We start from the raw sequence: 21,583 nt of genomic DNA, 5'->3' as shown, positions 1-21,583 counted from the left end.
ATAGTGTTTTGATTTCTGTAGACTTACAAGTTTTGAAATTGGGAAGTATGAGACATCCAACTTTGTTCTCTTTTCCAAGATTGTTTTAGCTATTTAGGGTCCCTTGAGATTCCTTATGAATTTTAGGATGGGTTTTTCTATAGCTGCAAAACATGTTGGGATTTTGATAGGGATTGTGTTAAATCTGTAAAATTCTTTCGCTAATACTGACTTCTTTACACTACGAAGTCTTCCAATCCACGAACATGGAATCTCTTTCTGTTTGTGTTTTCTTTCATTTCATTCATTAGTGTTCTGTAGTTTTCAGTTTACAAGTGTTTAACGTCCTTGGTTAAGTTTAATTCTGTGTATTTTGTTCTTTCTGATGCTATTGTGAATGAACTTGTTTTCTTAACTTCCTCTTTGGATTGTTTATTGTTAAAGTATAGAAACACAGCTGATTTTAGTGTGTTCATTATGCTTCAACTTTGGTCAATTTGCTTAGTAGTTCTAACAGTGTTTTGTGGAATCTTTAGGGTTTTCTAGATCATGTTGTCTGTGAACAGAGATAATTTTGCTTATTCTTTTCTAATTTGGACGCTTGTATTTCTTTCTCTTCTCTGATTACTCTGGCTAGAATGTCCAGTACTATGTTAAATATTTGTGTTGAAAGTAGGCATCTTTGTTGTATTCTTTTTTTTTTCTTTCTCTTATTCTTGATATTAGAGGAAAAGCTTTTGGTCTTTCACCATTGAGTATGATGCCAGATGTGGGCTTTTCATGTATGGCCTTTATTATATTGAGGTACTTGCCTTTATTTCTTGTTTGTTGGGTGTTTTTATCATGAAAGTGTATTGATGTTTGTCAAGTGATTTGCCTGCATCTGTTGAAATGATCATGTACTACCCCCCCCCCTTCTTTCTGTTAACGTGGTGCAGTATACTGATTGGTTTTTGTAAGTTGAAGCATCTTTGCATTCCAGGAATAAATCCCAGTTGGTCATGGTGTATACTTCCTTTAATGTGCTATTGAATTCTGTTTGCTAATATTCTGTTGAGGATTTTTGCATCAGTATTCATCGGAGTGTTTGTCTGTACTTTTTATTTTTTATATATCTGTTTTTTTAAAAGTTTTTTTTTTAAGATTTTTACTTATTTATTTGAGAGAGAGAGAATAAGAGAGAGAGCACATGAGATGGAGGGAGGGTCAGAGGGAGAAGCAGACTCCCTGCCAAGCAGGGAGCCTGATGTGGGACTCTATTCAGGGACTCCAGGATCATGACCTGAGCCTAAGGCAGTCGCTTAACCAACTGAGCCACCCAGGTGCCCTATATATCTGTTTTTAATTAGGCTCCACACCCAGCTGACTGAGCCACCTAGGCACCTCCCAAACCCATCTTTTGATTGAAGAATTAAATCCGTTTATATTTAAAGTAATTGTTGTCAGGAAAGGATTCACTGTTGCCATTTTGTTATTTTCTTTTGTTTTTGTTTTTAGGGTTAGATTTTTAAGTTATCTCTACACCCAACATGGGACTTGAACCTTGAGATGAAAAGTTGCATGCTCCACTGACTGAGCCAGCCAAGCTTTTTTTTTTTTATTTACTTTATGACTTAAACTCTCTCTCTCTCTTTTTTTAATCATTTCCCCCCCTACTGTCTTCCCTTTGTACTTAGTTGAGTTTATGTAGTGGCATGTTTTGAATCACTTCTCACTTCCTTCTTGTGTATATTCTATAGATGTTTTGTTTCTGATTACCATGGGGGATTACAAGTAACATCTTAAGGTTACAGCCATCTATTTTAAACTGGTAACAATTTAACTTAAAAATAACTTAAAAAGGGTGCCTGGGTGGCTCAGATGGTTAAGCATCTACCTTTGGCTCAGGTCATGGTCCCAGGGTCCTGGGATCAAGCCCCGCATCGGGCTCCCTGCTCCGCGGGAAGCCTGCTTCTCCCTCTCCCACTCCCCCTGCTTGTGTTCCCTCTCTCACTGTCTCTCTCTGTGTCAAATAAATAAATAAAATCTTTTAAAAAAAAATAACTTACAAATTCTCTACTTCTTTTCACCTCTGCCTCCTCCCTCTTTTATGTTACTGGTGTCACAGATTATATCTTTCTGTATTGTATATAGCGTGATGTAGATTTATAATTAGTTTTATGCTTTTGTTTTTTTAAATCCTATAAAATAACAAAAAGAGGGCGCCTGGGTGGCTCAGATGGTTGAGCGTCTGCCTTCGGCTCAGGTCATGATCCCAGGGTCCTGGGATCGAGTCCCGCATCGGGCTCCCTGCTCCTTGGGAGCCTGCTTCTCCCTCTGCCTCTCTCTCTCTCTCTCTCTCTCTCTGTCTTTCATGAATAAATAAATAAAATCTTTAAAAAAAAAAAAAATAAAATAAAATAAAATAAAATAACAAAAAGAGTTATGAGCCAGAAGTACAATAATACAGGTTTTTATATTTGCCCATGAATTTTACTTTACTGGAGAACCTTATATTTTTCTGTGGCTTCCAGTTACTGCCTCATATTTCTTTTGTTTCCACTTTCAGAACAAGTCTTGTGGTAATGAATTCTCTGACCTTTTGTTTATCTGGAATTTTCTCCCTTATTTTTGAAGGACATTTTTGAGGAACATAGAATTCTCATTTGACAGGTTTTTTCTTTCAGTTGTTTGATTATCATGTGTCTCACCTGGAGTTTATTGAACTTCCTGTATTTGTGTGTCCTTGTCTTTCTTTGAATTTAGGCTATTTTCAGCCATTATTTTTTCAGATTAGGTCTCTGCCCCTTTCTTTTCTCTTTTCTCCCATAATGCATATATTGACTTTTTTTCAGTGATGTCCCTTATATTCTTTAGGCTCTGTTCACTTTTTGCCTTCTACTCTTCCTCCTCACCTTCCTCCTCCTCTCTCTCCCCACTTCTCACACTTGGTAATTTCAAGGGTCCTCTGTTCAAGGTCACTGATTCTTTCTTCTGTCTATTTAAGTGTGCTTTGGACCCCTCTAGTGAATTTTAAAAGTTGAGTTACTGAGTTTTTTCTACTCCAGAATTTCTGCTTGATTCTTTTTTATAATTTTTTGATACTCTGATTTGTGCTCTTTTTAAATTTTATTTATATATTTATTTATTTGTTTTTGTTCTCTTTTTTATGCTCTGATTTTGTTCATATGTTGTTTTCCTGGTTTTCTTAGGTCTCTGTTTTCCTTTATTTTATTGAGTATATTCAAGACTGTTGTTTTGAAGTCTTTGTCAGGTAACTCCAAAGTCTGTATTTCTTTAAGTTTGGTTTCTAGAGATTTACATTGTTTCTTTGAATGGGCAGTATTTCCCTGTTTATTTGTATGCCTTGTGATTGAGCATTTGAAAAACACCCACACCTCCTAGTATTTGGGGCCTGGCTGCTTGCAGGGGAAGACCATCACTCATCAGTCCAGTGTGAAGGCATAAAGCTCTTTTCAGGCATTTTCTGTTCATATATCTTCCTTGGGCCTGTGTTTGTGGTTTCCCTCCAATTCCACTATATCCATGGCTACTTTTAAATGTCTCAAGTTTCCTCAAAAGTCTTACCCCTGCTTCTTCTCAAGTCCTTAAATGTTCTGTTGTATTCCCCTTCCTGTAATCTCTTGCACCAAATGCCTGCAGGTCTGAAGTCTCCCTGCAGTTCTCATGGAGTTCAGCAGGTGCCACTGCTTTCTGTGGGACTTCAAGCTGATATACAAACTATGCCACTGTTCTCATCAGTGCTCTGAGTATGGTGAAATAGAAACCAGTCTCTTAGGCAGCCCCTAGGTGAGCCAAGTCAGAATGTTGCAAACAAGTTCCATTTTTTCTCTTCTGTCTCAGGGGAGAAACTGAGAATTGGGTGGCTTCCTCCAGAAGTGCCATGCCAGGGAGGGGTTTGGGCAGGGGCAGGCAAAAACACCACTACATTTCCCATCCTTTTGAGTGTGGTTGTATAGAGCTCAGGAAGACAGTTGAAGGTGCCCGTAAACAGTGTGGATGGAAAATTATTTTAGGATCAAAGTAAAACACAGGACCTGTGTAAATATGGGGGAGTGAAAACCAACTGTTCCATAGCCATCAGGAAAGGCACATGTGTTTTTTGTTTTTTTTTAAGGATAAACTTAAGGATAGAGAAATAAAGTAAGTGTTTAATATTTTCAGAGCAAGAGGAGGGTCACTTTTAACTTTAGTATTAATCTAGGTCAGTGTTTCCAAATGTTTTGATTTGAGGACCTCTTTATACTCTTAAAAAGATTTTATTTTATTATTTATTTGAGAGAGAGAGAATGAGAGATAGAGAGCACGAGAGGGAAGAGGGTCAGAGGGAGAAGCAGACTCCCCGCAGAGCAGGGAGCCTGATGTGGGACTCGATCCCGGGACTCCAGGATCATGACCTGAGCTGAAGGCAGTTGCTTAACCAACTGAGCCACCCAGGCGCCCTCTTTATACTCTTAAAATAACTCTGGGGGTCTCAGTATTTTTTCATGTTATATCTATTAGTATTTGCTGTATTAGGAGTTAAAACTGAGGAATTTAAAAATATTATAAGTAAAAATAAAGTTCATTTTTTGTACATATCAATAATATATTTTTATGCAAAAATATTGATAAGAGTTGTATTGTTTACAGTTTTGCAGGAAGGTAGGTGGAATCTCATCTCTTTCTGCGCTCTAATTGTTGCACTGTATTATTTCATCTGAAGTATATGAAGAAAATACAGGCTTACACAGGTGTGTAGTTAGGAAAGGGAGACATATTTTGTACAGTCCTTTTCAGAAACTTGTGGTAATTCTTTGAAATTATGTCAAATTCAGTAAGTGGTAATTTCTTAAACATTATTTGCATTGTGGAATCTGAATCCGTATCAGTGACCTGTTGGTACTCTGGTATGTTAAAATCTACTGGTGTGTCTTGCACTTGAATTAATTATTGATATTATATGATTTGTAACATCACATATTGGTTATTCAAAATACACTGCTTCACTGAGTTATGTAAAACTTTTTTTTCTTTAAACATATATCTTTATTCCAAAATCCAAACAGTGTAGCAAAAATATAACTAAGCTATAAATGATGGTCCCCTTCTTTAAGCCTGATGCACTGTCGGTTCCAATTAGTGCAGTCTTGATTCATTGCCAAAGAGAATACCTGTTGTTTCTACAGCAGGATTATGTTTCTCCTTACCAAAAGACACTTTTAGTATTAGAAGTGGCTCTTAGTGATGAGAAGACCACTTTTAAAGCACATCATATTATGCCATTCAGGTAACTAAAGCTCTCACTCCAATGATATTCCATAATTTTTGGCTATAGATAACAGGTATAGGGAAAGAGGATTTATGGACTCTGTTTTCTTCCTATCTTCTTATTTTCTATGTGATTTTATTTTTTTCATCTTTTTTATTGTTATGTTAATCACCATACATTACATCATTAGTTTTTGATGTAGTGTTCCATGATTCATTGTTTGTGCATAACACCCAGTGCTCCGCGCAGAATGTGCCCTCTTTAATACCCATCACCAGGCTAACCCATCCCCCCACCCCCTCCCCTATATAAAACTTAAAAAAAATTTTTTTTTCTTTTATATATTTGAGAGAGCAAGCGCAAGGAGGGGGGAGGGACAGAGGGAGAGTGACAGACACCCCGCTGAGCAGACTCTCCGCTGATCCCCAGTGGGGCTCAATCTCAGTACCCCAAGATCATGACCTGAGGCAGTCAGACGCTTAACTGACTGAGCCACCCAGGCGCCCTATACATTTTTTATTTCACAGTATAAAAAAATCACATTCTCATCAGAAAAATCTAAATATTGGGGAGGTGCCAAGCTCATAGTGACAGATACATATTTTCAGCAGTCTAATTTTTATTTGAAAGCTTTAATTTTATTATTGGTAACAAATACTGTTCATTTTCCTTGACCTGACAGGCTCGTTTTGTTCATTTTTACTAAAATGTCTGCCATGTACCAAAGTCTTCATAAGCATAGTATGTCTGTTATTTATTCTTTCAAATAAAATGGTGTTGCATGAAAAGAGCATGTGGTTCGGCTTGTATCTCAAGCAGTAGCATAAATGCTATTTCTCAGTACAGACATCTTACTCCAGTAATGCTTTGGAAGTGCTCTATTTATCTTCTCTTACTTGGTCACACCAGTATTAAAAAAGACATGTGCTAAAGCTTCCTTACTATATGGTTCCAGTTTTGTAATGTTTTATATGTGACCACATCACAAAAATGAGAATAGACTTGTGGTTGCCATGGGTTAGATTCATGAGAGGTGGAGGGAAGAAGGAAAGAAGGTGACTGTGGCTATGATAGGGTGATCTGAGGGATCCTTGTGAAGAACCTGTTCTGTATTCTGTCTGTAGTAGTGGGGACACAAATCTCTATATGTGATAAAATTGCCTATAACTAAATACAGGAATGTGTATGCCCATAAACCTGGTGAATTATGAATAAGGCTGATGTGTTGAATCAGTGTCACTTTTCTAGGTTTGTTGTTGTACTGTAGTTATATGTTACCATTAGCTCAAACTAGATGAAGAGCATCTGTATGGAAACTCTATTATTTTTCAAACTCCATGTGAATTTACAATTACTCAAAAAGTAATAACTTTTGGGGCACCTGGGTGGCTCCAGTCATTAAATGTCTGACTTCGGCTCGGGTCATGGTCCCAGTGTCCTGGGGTTGAGCTCGCGTCAGGCTCCCTTCCTCAGCGGGAAGCCTGCTTCTCCCTCTCCCACTCTCTCTGCTTGTGTTCCTTCTCTCACTGTCTCTCTTTGTCAAGTAAATAAAATCTTAATAACTTTTACTTTTACATAAATGGCATTCTTAAGTACTTTTTTTTTTTAGTATATAGAGTGTAGAAGTGAAGAATACCAGTAGTTTTACCCACCTTGCTTTTCTGTCATTAGTGCAAGTCTCAACACAGGCTAATAATAGCTTAGCATTAATATTTTGAAAATTTTGGGGGTGCCTGGGTGGCTCAGTCGTTAAGCGTCTGCCTTCAGCTCAGATCATGATCCCAGGGTCCTGGGATTGAGCCCCGCATCGGGCTCCCTGCTTGACGGGGAGCCTGTTTCTCCCTCTCCCACTTCCCCTGCTTGTGTTCCCTCTCTCACTGTCTCTCTCTCTGTCAAATAAATAAATAAAATCTTAAAATTTTTTTTTTTTTTTACCTTGGCAGACCCTCTAATTGAGGTCTCAGACATATGCAGTCCATACTTTGAGAATCAGTGGCATAAAGCCTTTATTTTGCTGAGGAAAACAAGTAATATACCTAAGACTGTGTATGGGTCTCTGCATCTCTTTCTGGTGTTTTATACTGTACTCTTGTTTATTGGATATTATTGTACTTCTGTGAAAACACAGAAATGGATGTTTGTAATGGATACAAATGACAGACATGAGAAGAGTAAAACTTTCGAATTAACAGCTTTCTTTTTTTTTTTTTTAGATTTTATTTATTTGAGAGAGAGAATGAGATAGAGAGAGCATGAGGGGGGGAAGGTCAGAGGGAGAAGCAGACTCCCTGCTGAGCAGGGAGCCCGATGTGGGACTCGATCCCAGGACCCTGAGATCATGACCTGAGCCGAAGGCAGTCGCTTAACCAACTGAGCCACCCAGGCGCCCTCGAATTAACAGCTTTGTATACCTATGCTGTGCAGTATGGTAGCAACTAGTCCTCTTTGGCTATTTAAGTTTAAAATCTGGGAGATTAAATGTGTATAAATAAAATTTAAGTGGAATTAGTAGTTATGGAGTTCAGTTTTGAATGATGAAAAAATTCTATGGATCTTTTGCACAATGTGCATGTAGTTAACACTACTGTCCAATTAAAAATGGTTGAGCTGTAAATTGTATTATGTGTTTTCTACCACAATAAAATATTTTAATTTTCTTTAAAGATTTGTTTATTCATGAGAGAGAGCCAGCGTGTGCGTTGAGTGCGCAAGTACACATGGGAGGGGCAGAGGGAGAGGGAGAGAGAATCCTAAATGCTATTAGTACTTTCTGTGTATATGTGTGCTTATTTCAACACTCTGTCTCAATACCATTCATTCCTTATCATTACATGTTCCTCTGTATCTTTTTTAATGACTAGAAGATTATATCTATGGCTGAGTAAATCATTTTTACATCTATATCTATCTTTTATTGGTTAAGTTGTGAAGTTCTTAAAAGACCTGCAACCATAAATCTTCAGCCTCATTTATGTACATAGCCCACAGCTATATATAGTGTCTTCTTTGTGTTAGATTTCAGTAAATACTGTTGATTTAATTTTAATTGTGATTTATGAGATGACATTTTATTTATGTTCCAAGAATATTTAGAACTTTGCAAAATACAGAATACCTACTGTATTTTCTGGCTGACTTTTTTTTTTTCCTATCATGTGAAGAGGAAGCTGAAGGATAGAGGTTATTTTCATGTCTTTATTAATCAATTCTTTTGATCTTGAATAAGGAAAACATGTAATACAGAATTGTATAAAATAGAACTGTAAGTTGTATCCTATAATGTCCTTCTGATTCCCGTTCCTGTGAAGTAGCTGATGCTGTTTGCTTAGTAAACGTAAGTTTGCTCGGGAAGACATCTAAATTTATGCATTTATGGATATATTAGTTTTATGTATCAAAAATCTACACAAGTAGGGTGCATTTATATTCTCTCATTGACTGACTTTTATATTTTCACCTCTTCCCTAGAAAAACATGGAAATTTAGCATGCCTCCCCTTTATTTGGCCTTATGAATATATTTGTTCCTTGAAAGGGATTTGTGTGTCAAATAGATAAGCTTATTTAAAATGTCAGAATATGGGGCGCCTGGGTGGCTCAGTTGGTTAAGCAACTGCCTTCGGCTCAGGTCATGATCCTGGAGTCCTGGGATCGAGTCCCGCAGGGAGCCCGCTTCTCCCTCTGACCCTCCCCCCTCTCATGTGCTTCTCTCTCTCATTCTCTCTCTCTCAAATAAAATCTTTAAAAAAAAAATAAAATGTCAGAATATGAAAACACTAATTCAAAAGGATATATGCAGCATTATTTACAATAGCCATATTATGGAAGCAGCCCGCATGTCCACTGATAAATTAATGGATAATGAAGATGTGGTGTGAATTGTTGAATCAGTATATTGTACACTTGAAACTAATGTAACACTATTGTTAACTTTACTGGAATAAAAATTTTTAAAAATGAAATATGGGAGGTATTATCTAATAGCTCTTTGGAAAGTTGTGGGAACTTAATTCTTTTTTTTTTTTAAGGTTTGTTTATTTGAGAGAGAGAGAGAGCATGGGGAAGGGGAAAGGGAGAGGGAAAGAGAGAATCTCAAGCAGACTCCATGCTGAGCCTGGAGCCCCACATGGGGCTTGATCCCATGACCCTGAGATCATGACTTGAGCCAAAAGCAAGACTTGGTCTCCCAACCAGCTGTGCCACCAGGTGCCCTGTAACTTCATTTTTCAATCAGATTTGCATGTTCATGCACACACATTCACAATATTGAATTTAGTCATTATGGTAGTATTTGTTTCAGGTGAAGGAATTGTCTTAAACAGGATAATATTATTATTTTTAAATATTTTATTTATTTATATGACAGAGACAGCACAAGCAGGGGGAGCAGGAGAAGGAGAAGCAGGCTCTCCTCTGAGCAGGGATCCCGACACAGGGCTCAATGCCAGGACCTTTGGGATCATGACCTGAGCCAAAGGAAGAGCTTAACAGACTGAGCCACCCAGGCACCCCTATAAATTTTTAAAATTTATTTGTTTGTTTTATAGAGAGAGAGAGAGAGAGCGAGAGCAGGGTGAGAGGCAGAGGGAGAGAGAGAATCTCCAGCCGACTCCTGCTGATCAAAGAGCCCAATGCAGGGCTTGATCCCAGGACCCTGAGATCATGACCTGAGCCAAAATCAAGAGTCAGACACTCAACTGACTGAGCCACTCAGGCGACCCCTGTTATTATTTTTGTTGGCTTAAGTCCATTGTATTATATTGCAAAAATTGAAAATCTTTGTTGATTTTTTTCATATATTTGTATTTTAAAAACCATCACATCTGGACCTAAGATGCTATATTATGGTGTTCTGTCTTATAATGGAATTTACCCTCAGGTTTTTATCTTTAAATATCCAAAGCACTGTTTCTTAAACAGTTATTATGGACTTAAAGGTTATGTCTGCAGCACAGAAACTGTTTTGGTTGACTTTTTTCTTTCTTTCTTTCTTTTTTTTTTTAACTGGCATTCTGTTAACAGTTTGTCAGTTAACACCATTTGGTAGTTTTTGTTGTTACTATTATGTTCTTATTTCCCCAAGTTGATAAAAAAGGTATCAGTGACTTAGGAAGGTTCATTGAAACATAAAAGTAATGATGAAAATGAGAATGCAAGTCTGTAACTCATGTAAACTTGGACACTGAAGTGATTGGCAGTTTAAATAGAAATAATTAATGTATACGTCCTTGGAGAAGTAAGTCTTTGTAATACCTCTGAAGATCCAAAAAGAGAAAGTGCAATCTAAACCTGTGATGACTATTGAAATGATACTCTGTTGATCTGTCCCTAGTACTCTATTCATTTGATATTATGAAATATGTTTATAGAATGTTCCTATTTAAATATTTGCAATATTTTCCAACAAAGTATAGTGGATATTAAGCAAGTTATTCCAGAATGGCTTCATAAACTTGGTGAATCATGTCATTACATGTAGAGAAGAGAGAAAAAAACCTAGACGCATCGTTCACAGTTGCACTCTTTGTAGCATTGACAGGTACAATTTATATCATTCCAGATAAATTTCTAAAACCAGCCACAAAGAGTTGAATAATCCTCTGAGAGGATAGCTAAGTGAGCTCTTGGCAAAATTCCTTTATCTATGCTTCTATTAAAATCCCGTAATGGCACAATGGCCTACGTTGTGAAAGTGGAATCACTTCTGTGTGTGGCTGTCATCAGATATTATGCTTTGTGTTTAGATGAAACTGCTTGTGTAGAATATGAATCTGCTCTTGGCATACTATATAATTTGAGTAGAAGTACTTGATTGTTTTTTGTCTGTTTAAATATTAATTCCGAGCTAAAGGAAAATAAATTCTTCTATTAGTACTAATTATAAGACCAATGATATAGTGCCAGTATTGGCAGAGAACCAGCTATATGTGTTGCCAGGAATGGTGTATTACCTAATGATAGAACTTGTGCCTGAATGGTAATTCACATGCCGCTTTTTCAGTTAACTGTAGATGTGTTGCCTTATATGGCTCCAGTGTAGAAGGTATTAGTGAAAATCTTGAATAAGGTCAAATATGGCCATTATGCATATCTTCAGCATCTATTCTGAAAACAAATTAGGTTGCTCTTCCTTTCTGTAGTACTCTAGCTATGGAAGGGCAAACTTCTCACGTAACTTCTTGAAGGATAGAGAGAACATTTCTGTATTTTTTTTTATAAATTGTACATCTCAGTGTTGTCTTTAGTATTTTTTCTTTAAATTTTTTTATTGTTAATCACCATTCATTACATCATTAGTTTTTGATGTAGTGTTCCATGATTCATTGTTTAGGTTTTGCTTCAGCCAACATCAGCTAAATGTTGAGAATAAAGTATCAAGATTTCCTAAAACCAGCGAGCCCTTACCACTGAGAATATGGCTTTCTTAACATTTGATCACTTTGTTTAATTCGATAAAGAATGAAATTGGTGCAGTATTTTACAACTCTATCCAAATGTTGTCATCGAACTTGATGAAATACTTTTCACCTTAGAGTGCAGACAGCGTTGATAAGAAATCGACTCACCTCGGGCACCTGGGTGGCTCAGTTGGTTAAGCAACTGCCTTTGGCTCAGGTCATGATCCTGGAGTCCCTGGATCGAGTCCCGCATTGGCCTCCCTGCTCAGCAGGGAGTCTGCTTCTCCCTCTGACCCTCCCCCCCTCATGTGCTCTCTCTCTTTCATTCTCTCTCTCTCTCTCTCTCTCTCTCTCTCGAATAAATAAATAAAATCTTTGAAAAAAAAAATCGACTCACCTCTCTTGGAGAGGAGGCAAGATGGTGGGTAGGGGACCCCTTTTCAACTGGTCCTCTTAATTTAACTGGATGTCTATCAAACCATTTTGAACACCCACAAAATCAATCTGAGATGTATGAATATATATCTGGATCTCTAAAAACAGAAAAGCGACTGCTTTTTGCAAGGTAGGACGTGTGGAGTCATGAATTGGTGGGAAGATACCAGAAGATAAACAGAAGGGGGAGGGAGCCTCCATAAATGGTGCCTGGAAAGTGATATAACACCAGAGCACAAAATCAGAACGCTTAGAAATTTGCTTTAGTGAGAAACATCCCTCTCTGAAGGGGGCTCAGGAAATGAAAAGGCAGAATTCTGTGTAGGGCATTGTAGTCTCAGGTTATGAGGGACTACAGAGCAAAACAGATTCCTGAAATGGTAGAGTGCCTGAGCATTGGAGCCAGGAAGCAGGTTATGGTCAGCGAGCCCAGGAGGGGACTCTCAGCTCCAATCGCCATAAACCTGGAGCCGGGCCTGTTGATAACCGCTCTTTTCTTGAACAGCCTGAAAAAATCTGGAACCTGAGTCTGCGACCGGGCCAAAACTTGCAGAACGGTAGTGGCTGGAAAAAGGCTTGAGAGCGGAACCCAGACCTGATTCCCGAGTTTCGGGTGTGCCCACGAGCCCATAGCTGCTTGCGGTTTTAGGATCACAAAGGGCACTGGTACTCCCCCCCAATACTACCTCTGAGAGAGTTGCTGTGGGCACGCACCGCAGGAGACTGCTGTTTTCAGCGGCGCACGCAGAAGTGGAGATTTTTTGTCCTGGAGGGTCTATTAAAGAGGGCAGATTGAGATTTTTCTGCTCTGGGCCAGAGGTTTGACTGCGGCCATTTTTGCTCTGATCCTCTGAAGAGGTGGGGAAAGCACCCAGGGAACAAAAGCCACAAAGAAGACTGGTTTCCACTGAGCCCATCCTCCTGTCGGGGTGAGGCACCTCCCCCGCCAGGCACGGTTACCTGCGAAACAGTGTGGCAGGCCCCTCCCCCAGAAGACAGGCTGGAAGAACACGCGGATGACAATCCTATGGATCCTATAAGACTGTAAAATCCCAACACCAGGGGAAAATTGTGTATTGAGCTCCAGGTGTGGTCTCATGACTTTCTTATTTTTCAGATATAGTTCTCCTTTTCTTTTCTTTTTTCTTTTCTTTTATTCTTCCTTTTCTCATGCTTTTTCTCTGTTGTATTTTTCTTTTTCCCTTCTCATTTCAACTAGATGTCTCTTATTCAACTTATTTTTCATAGTTGCTTTTTAACTTGTATTTTTACACACATATTTTTTATAGATTCAGTTTTACCTTTTTATATATACAAGTTTTACTTTCCTTGTAATTTTGGGATGTCGTGTCCTCTAACACACAGACCAAAGTACACCCATGAACAACTGAAACACCCTGCCTTGTCCACACTGAGAGATTATAGTCCCCCTCACCCCCCCTTTTTAAAAATTTAAAAATTTTATTCCTGTGTTTCATTTTGGCTTTGTTTTTTCGGTGGTGGCATCTGACCACTCCAGATTTTGCTAGGGTGCATCTAGCTTGGGTCTGGTTGATATTTTGTACTCTGTTCATTCATTCAACCATCCCTCGACAGAATGACTAGGAGGAGGAACTCTCAACAAAGAAAAGAACCAGAGACAATGTCCTCTGCCACAGAACTAAGGGATATGGATATAAGTAAGATGTTAGAGATGGAATTCAGAATAGCAATCATGAAGTCAACAGCCTGGCTTGAAAAAAGCATTAGTGACTATATAGAATCTCTAAGGGCAGAAATGAGATCAGGCCGAACTTAAAAATGCTATGAATGAGATGCAGTCTAAACTGTAATCTCTTAACAGCCAGGGTAAATGAGGCAGAAGAGCGAATCAGTGATCTAGAAAAAAACTGATAGGAAGGAAGCTGAGGAAAATAGGGATAGGCAGCTAATAGCCCATGAAAATAGATCAATGAAATGATGCCATGAAATGTTCCAATGTCAGAATTATTGGGATCCCTGAGCGGGTGGAGAGAGAGAGAAGACTAGAAGGTATATTTGAGCAAATGATAGCTTAGAACTCCCCTAATCTGGGGAAGGAAACAAGCATTTGTGTCCAAGAGGCAGAGATGACCCCTCCCAAAATCACTAAAAATAGATCAACATCCCAACATATAATAGTGAAACTTGCAAATCTTAGAGCCAAGGAAGCTACCCTGAGAGCAGCTGGGGAAAGAGAGTTCTTACATACAGAAGGAGGAACATCAGAATAAAATCAGACCTGTCCACAAAAACCTGACAAGCCAGAAAGGGCTGGCAAGACATATTCAGGGTACTAAATGAAAAGAACATGCAGCCAAGAATATTTTACCCAGCAAGGCTGTCATTCACAATGGATGGAGAGAGAAAGAGCTTTCAGGACAGGGAGAAACTGAAAGAATATGTGACCACCAAGCCAGCCCTGCAAGAAAAATTAAGGGGGATTCTGTAAGCCAAGAGAAACCCATAAGTCACATAGACCGGAAAGAAACAAAATCTACAGAAGCAGACTTTACAGGCAATACAATGGCACTAAATTCCCATATCTTTCAATAGTTACACTGAGTGTAAATGGGCTGAATGCTCCCACACAGGGTTTCAGATTGGATAAAAAAGCAGGACCCATCCATATGCTGTCTACAAGAGACTGATTTTGAGCCTAAAGACACCTCCAGATTGAAAGTGAGGGGATGGACAACCATTTACCACGCTAATGGACCTCTAAAGAAAGCTGGGGTAGCAATCCTCATATCAGACAAATTAGATTTTAAACCAAAGACAGTAGTAAGAGATGTAGAGGGACACTATATCATACCTGAAGGGTCTATCCAACAAGAAAATCTAACAATTGTAAAGATCTATGTCTTCAACATGGGAGGAGCCAATTATGTAAACCAATTAATAACCAAAATAAAGAAACATACTGATAATAATACATTCAGAGTAGGAGACCTCAATACTGCACTCACAGCAATGGACAGATTATCTAAGCAGATCAACAAAGAAACAAGAGCTTTGAATGACACATTGGACCAGATGAACTTCGTAGATACATACAGAACATTCCATCCTAAAACAACAGAATACTCATTCTTCTCCAGTGCACATGGAACTTTCTCCAGAATAGACCACATACTGGGTCACAAATCAGGTCTCAGCCGGTAGTAAAAGACTGAGATTATCCCCTGCATATTTTCAGACCACAGTGCTGTGAAACTGGAACTCAGCCACAAGAAGAAATTTGGAAGGAACTTGAACACTTGGAAGTTAAAGAGCATCTGCTAAAGAATGATTGGGTCAACCAGGAAATTAACTTAAACAATTCATTGACACTAATGAGAATGAAAACACATCGGTCCAAAACCTAGCAGTCCTAAGAGGGAAATACATAGCCATCCAAGCCTCTCTCAAAAAATTAGAAAAATCCTGGGGCACCTGGGTGGCTCAGTTATTGAGCGTCTGCCTTCGGCTTGGGTCATGATCCCAGGGTTCTGGGATCAAGCCCCGCATCAGGCTCCCTACTCGGTGGGGAGCCTGCTTCTCCCTTTCCCACTCCCCCTGCTTGTGTTCCCTCTCTCTCTGTGCCTTTCTTTGTCAAATAAATACATAAAATCTTAAAAAATTAAAATCCCAAATGCACAAGCTAACCTTACACCTAAAGGACTTAGAGAAAGAACAGCAAATAAGGCCTAAACCAAGCAGGAGAAGAGAAACAATAAAGATTAGAGCAGAAATCAATGAAATAGAAACCAGAAAAACAGTAGAAGAGATCAACAAAACTAGAAGCTTGTTTTTTGAAAGAATTAATAAGATTGATAAACCTCTGGCCAGACTTATCCAAAAGAAAAGGGAAAGGACTCAAGTTAATAAAATCATGAATAAAAGGGGAGAGATCACGACTAACACCAAGGAAATAGAAACAATTATTAGAAATTATTACCAGCAACTATATGCCAACACATTAAGCAATCTAGAAGAAACGGATGTATTCCTGGACACTTATAAACTACTAAGACTGAAACAGGAAGAAATAGACAATCTGAACAGATGAATAACCAGCAAGGAAATTTAAGCAGTAATCAAAAACCTCCCAAAAAACAAGAGTCCTTTATTTTTTTTAATGATCTTTTTTTTTAAAGTTTTATTTATTTATTTGACAGAGAGGACAAGCAGGGGGAGCAGCAGAGGGAGAGGGAGAAGCAGGCTCCCCACTGAGCAGGGAGCCCGATGGTGGGGCTCAATCCCAGGACCCTGGGATTATGACCTGAGCTGAAGGCAGGCACTTAACAACTGAGCCACCCAGGTGCCCCTCTAACAAACATTTAAAGAAGAAGTAATACCTATTCTACTGAGGCTGTTTCAAAAAATAGAAATAGGGGGCGCCACAGAAATCTGTGGCTAACTTTTGACCCCTGTTTGATGCAGTTATCACCTATTTGATAGATGTGAGATACTTGCTGTCATAATTTTCAGTTTGTGGCCAGATTTAGTATACCTATTGTAAAAAGGGAAATTAACCTGATGTGGAAACTTAATGTTGGTTATTAGAGATGGGTATAAGGTTACCATGCTGAAAGATTGCAGATTTTTTTCCATGTCCAGTATGAAACTTTTTTCATTAGTTTTTTTGTTTTCATTATTTAAAAGTTACAAACTTTTCAAACATTTGCTTTAAAGATTTTTTTTTTTTTAATGTAATCTCTACCCCCAATTTGGGGCTTGAACTCATGACTCCAATATCAATGCTACACTGACTGAGCCAGCCAGGCTCCCCTCAAACATTTGCTTTAAATTGTTAATCCCAGCTGAACTGCCACTAAATGGTCAGCAGATGCTAAAAATTTTGAATTTTCTTTTAAAGCAAAGTTAGAATACTTTCTAGAGATACCATTTACTTAGTGACCTTGGATAAGGCACTTGTGTTTTGTTTTTTTAAGATTTATTTATTTATTTGAGGGAGAATAAGGGAGAAAGAGCAAGCTAGCCAGTGGGGGAAGGGGCAGAGGGAGAGAATCTCAAGCAGACTCCCCACTGAGCGTGGAGCATGACATGGGGCTCAATCTCTTGACCCAAAAGATCACGACCTGAGCCAAAACCAAGAGTCACTCAACTAACTGAGCCATCCAGGTGCCCCGACACTTAAATCTTCTGACCTTTGATTTTCTCATTTGTAAAATTGGCACCATGGTAATAAAAGGTGATTGTATAATAATTGATTTTTCCTCATTTTATCTTGGCAACTTCCTTGTGAAGTAGATTAGTTATTATTTTTTACTTTCATGGGAAAGATAAATTACTTGCCCAAGTAAGTGGCAGTTGTTAGGATTTAACACCAATTGCTGTGATTCTGTGTCCATTGCTATTGCCAGTATTGCATTTTAAACATGTTACAGGTTTTTTGCTTTTTTTTCCCCCTGGGTTTCAGTAGCACATAGAATACTAGTTTGTAGTATTTAAAATGGGTTCATAATGAAAAGCTTATTCTCTTATTTTCAGAAAACCTATGGTAAGTTAGTACATACTACCACTTACCCCATGCTTTTATCTAAATTTCGTACTGATTGTAGATTTTTATGTAAAAAAAAAATGGTCATGTAAAAGGATTAAAGCGTAAGCAGTGGAATAGAACAACAGTAATATAGCAGTTAACCTAGTGAACTGCTAATTTGGCTCTGGGATGTCTTCCTCAGTGGCTTTCTTTGCTTGTAGGTACTTTGGAAAGCTCACCAGAGCAGTAACAAGTTCTCTCAGCTATGTTTGATTTTGTTTGTGGCATGGTCTGTCCGTTTCAGAAATAGATGAATCGACAGTGCTCTTTGTACTTCAGTTATCAAATCACTGTACCTAGTCATTGGGTTGCAGATGTCTCCTTATCAGGAGGTTTAAGGTAACCTCTAAAAACTGCTGCTCTGATTCTGAATTGCTGCATATTGTGGTAAAGATAAGTTTTTAAAAGTATAGCTACAAACCATACTAGTAAATACTTCTATACTTTTTTTAATACTTTGAGTTACCCTGCCAGATATATTCAAAATATGACATTGCTCTGCCATTTTTTGACAGACCCCATATCCCTCTGGACAGAATGCAGGTCCAACCACGTTGGTATACCCTCAAGCCCCTCAGACAATGAATTCACAACCTCAAACCCGTTCTCCGGTAAGTACACAGAAGCTTATTCTAGATAATGTTCTCCATTTAAGTTTGTGTTTTTAGGAGCTTGGGTTCCTTTGGCTAAAATTTTTACTTGTTTTTGGGAACTTGTTCCAAGGACAATTTATTTTATTATGATTTATTATTATTATTATTATTGGTTAGCACTGCATTTTCAGACTTTTAATATAGGAATAATTTAAATTTATTGAGAGAAAGAAGAAATGGAGCTTTTTATCTTCTTTTACTTTTCTGTGGCATGATTTTTTTTTTTAAATCTGGTTGCATTCAAGTTCATTTCAACTCTTAATTTGTTGTACTGTTCACAATTCAGGAGGAGAGTAAAGCACAGTGATTTAAAAAGTAAATTAAATTTCATTAATTAGACTCTCAAATTTCAGTGGTTTGGAGGAAGTAAATTTCTGAATTGGTGTCACTAGATCAGTTCTAATCATTTGACAGTTTGGACACATGCATGACATACACCAATGGTGTATTCATTTTTTCACATGGTAAATAAATTGTCATACAAATTAAAATGCTATCATCCTCTTTGCTCATCCTTTACATGGATTGCAATAAATATTGCAAAGACTGAGAATTTACTCAAGGTTCATCCTTCTGCTTCACAAAAGTATACAGTTGCTTCAGCTGTCCATTCCTTAGAACGTCGTTTCCTGCCCTGCATGACTAGTTTTTGCCAGAAGGTGCTTCTGTAACATCTCACATTGTATCTCACATTCCTACTTGTATCTCAGCTCTGTGTTTTCCTCAGTACAGGTATCTTTGGTTCCCTACCCCTGCTTTTTTGCCTGTAGTATAGGGGTATTTCATTGCATTAGCTCCTATTCATTTGGTTTTATGCATGAACTGAGAAATGTTGTAATGTATGAAAGATTGCTCAAAGAACTAGAGATCGTAGACTGCACCACAATGTAATCTCTTTCTTACCCTCTTCCTGTCTTCCTTTTCCCTGTTGCCCTCTTCTCCAGTACCTGTTCTTAGATCCTGGTTCTCCCCAGGGGGTGGAAGAACCTTTCTAAAGAGGTGGGACTTTGGTCCTAGTTGCCTGTATGCTTGTCTTTTTTTTTTTCCTGAAATGATCAACAAGATGTCTGATGCGAGTTGTGTTCTGAGAGTGGTTTGGGGATGTGGATACTTGACTACTTGGAGTGGGCCTGAGATCTCTCCAGATTAATTTAGATAGGCCCTGCTTCTAGTCATTAAACATGGGACGTTATGGTAAGCTCTTATTACAAAGAATTCTATGGCCCTCTTCACCCCCATCCCCCTTTTATAATTATTGAAACAAAAGAAATTTACATGGTTAGAACTGGCGCAAAACCTGACTGAAGAGCTGCATCTCTAAACCAGTTTTTTTGACAGCCCAGCAGAACAGTGCCAATACATTGCACAGACAACTGGAAGAGGAGGAAGGTTTTGGAACAGACTCCCGTTTACAGGTCCCTGGCTGGAAGAGGCTGGATAAAATACTGCATTGTAAGCAATATAACAAACTGTACTTCTTGCAGGCAGTGGTGCCTCTGGCACTCATTTTTGACCACATCCATTTATTGGCTGATGAACAGAAATGCTTTGATTGCTTCTTCTCTGAAAGTCTAACCTAGCATGGCAGTTTCTGCCAGGCATACTGGGGAAAAGAATAACAAATTGGGTGGGTCTTGTTGATTGGGAATTAGACAGGAGTAATTTGGGGTTTAGCTTTTTCTTTATTTTAAACTTGAAGAGGGATATCCCTTTCAGATAAATTTGATTTTAAAAGATAAATTTCAAGGCTTCTTTTTCCCTCTTTCCATTTTATAATTGAATATCAAAGAGGAAATTGTCTGTAGTTGTCAGCCATTTTTCTGTGGTCATAAACTCTTCAGATACTATCCTCTATGCAATTTTTGCCATCTGCTCTGCTAGTGACCATTATCACCCCCATTACTAAAAACCACACACATAACATTCCATTACATATCCCAAAACAAGTGCAAGACTAGCAAACCCTAGACTACTCTTGCTTGTTGTTTTGGGTCCAGTTTTCTTTATTTCATTTGTGTCGGTGCTGGGAGGGTGAAGTTGGGATATGAAATTTGACAGGATTGCATTTTCTTTCTACATCCCAAGTTGCCATAGTCTAGTCTCATCCATCCCACAGCTGTCCCAACTGGTGAGGAGAGGTAAGCTGTTGCACTAAGGAAGGGACCCTTCCCATGGCTTTGTAGAGCAGCTAAAGCTTACTCCATTCTATTTCTGCATTAATGGGCCATTGGCAATTGCACAGTTTAGGCTATTCTGTTCTTCCCTGGACAGCTGCCTTTGCAATCCAAGTGGCTTCAAGTGGCCCCCTCCCTCTTTCAGGTTATCTTTGTGTCCGTATTTCTATTTGATGTATGATATCTTAGTTAAATTCATATTATTGAAAATCTTGTTTAAAAGCAAAAAGATACTGATTAGCTACCTATCTGTTCATTTTCTGGTTATGCTGGAACTCTTTAAACAATAGTTTATTTTTAAATAGCCTCCAGAATACCTCTTAAATGCCTAATTGAAAGAGGGGGAACAGTTTGGCTTTTGCAGTAACCTGTATCCACTGGTTATATTTTGTGGTGCTAAGTGCCAAGGATACATCAGTGTTATGTTGGCCCTGCCCTGTTGCCAACTGTGCCCAGAAGAGTGAGTGGGTGGGTGGGTGGGTGGCGTTAGCATTGGATCCAAGTTCACAGAAGGCTGCTTTCCTTAATATCTACAGTCCTCACCATCTTAAAGACCCCTTAAAAAAAAAAAGAAAGAAATGAAAGTTTCTATTTTTAATATGAGCCAGCAGCGACTACAGTTTGTTCTGTTGCTTACAGTTACCCATAGGATTAAGATTATTGTCATTCCAAGTGGAAAGCTCAATAGCCAATGGTGACTAGTGCAAAATAGACTAGGGTACTTTCCCACTAACTTGTGTTTTGTTTTGTTTTGTTTTAAGTATATTTGTAATTTTATAAGGTACTCCTCTTGCTCATAGAAAGTTCTCTTTTGACTGGAATCTTCCAAATAGATGAAGTTGCAACTTTTATTTTAGAGCCTTAGAAATGGGGCCTTTCTGTGGAACAGTGATAAGACAGGTACTGCTGTACTCAGGTTAATTTTTTAACATGGCCCTTCTCTCCCATTTTCTTCAAAAGTGTCATGAAGAAACATCTCACTTCCACCCCCTACTTTCATACCACATGGGTGGTGTTGCCTATTCTTGAAACTTGATGTCCATAGTAGAGGTATGATCTGTTTTCTTTTCATAATTGGAAAACTGAAAATACAAGACCGCAGTTTCTGTGACGAGACAAAGTTCTACA

General features: G+C 38.4%; 1 protein-coding gene across 13 annotated transcripts in view; it reads left to right on the top strand.

The window, feature by feature from the left end:
• Window positions 1–21,583, top strand: part of EIF4G3 (eukaryotic translation initiation factor 4 gamma 3) — a 337,040-nt gene that overhangs the window by 154,673 nt on the left and 160,784 nt on the right. For 9 of the 13 annotated variants that reach the window (XR_004820035.1, XM_035727265.1, XM_035727264.1 and 6 more), the window contains exons 4-5: window positions 18,144–18,239; window positions 19,620–19,733. Coding sequence is in view for 12 of the 13 variants with exons in the window: in XM_035727265.1 (XP_035583158.1) it covers window positions 18,144–18,239; window positions 19,620–19,733 (210 nt within the window). In the remaining variant the exon portion in view is untranslated. The remainder of the gene's footprint in view (window positions 1–18,143; window positions 18,240–19,619; window positions 19,734–21,583) is intronic. The other 4 variants (XM_035727274.1, XM_035727272.1, XM_035727271.1 and 1 more) reach the window with 1 other exon arrangement.

This window comes from Zalophus californianus, chromosome 4 (genome assembly GCF_009762305.2).
Source record: "Zalophus californianus isolate mZalCal1 chromosome 4, mZalCal1.pri.v2, whole genome shotgun sequence".
NCBI classification, from domain to species: domain Eukaryota; kingdom Metazoa; phylum Chordata; class Mammalia; order Carnivora; family Otariidae; genus Zalophus; species Zalophus californianus.
The sequence above is the reverse complement of the archived record's forward strand: the minus strand, read 5'-3'. Positions and strand labels throughout refer to the sequence as shown.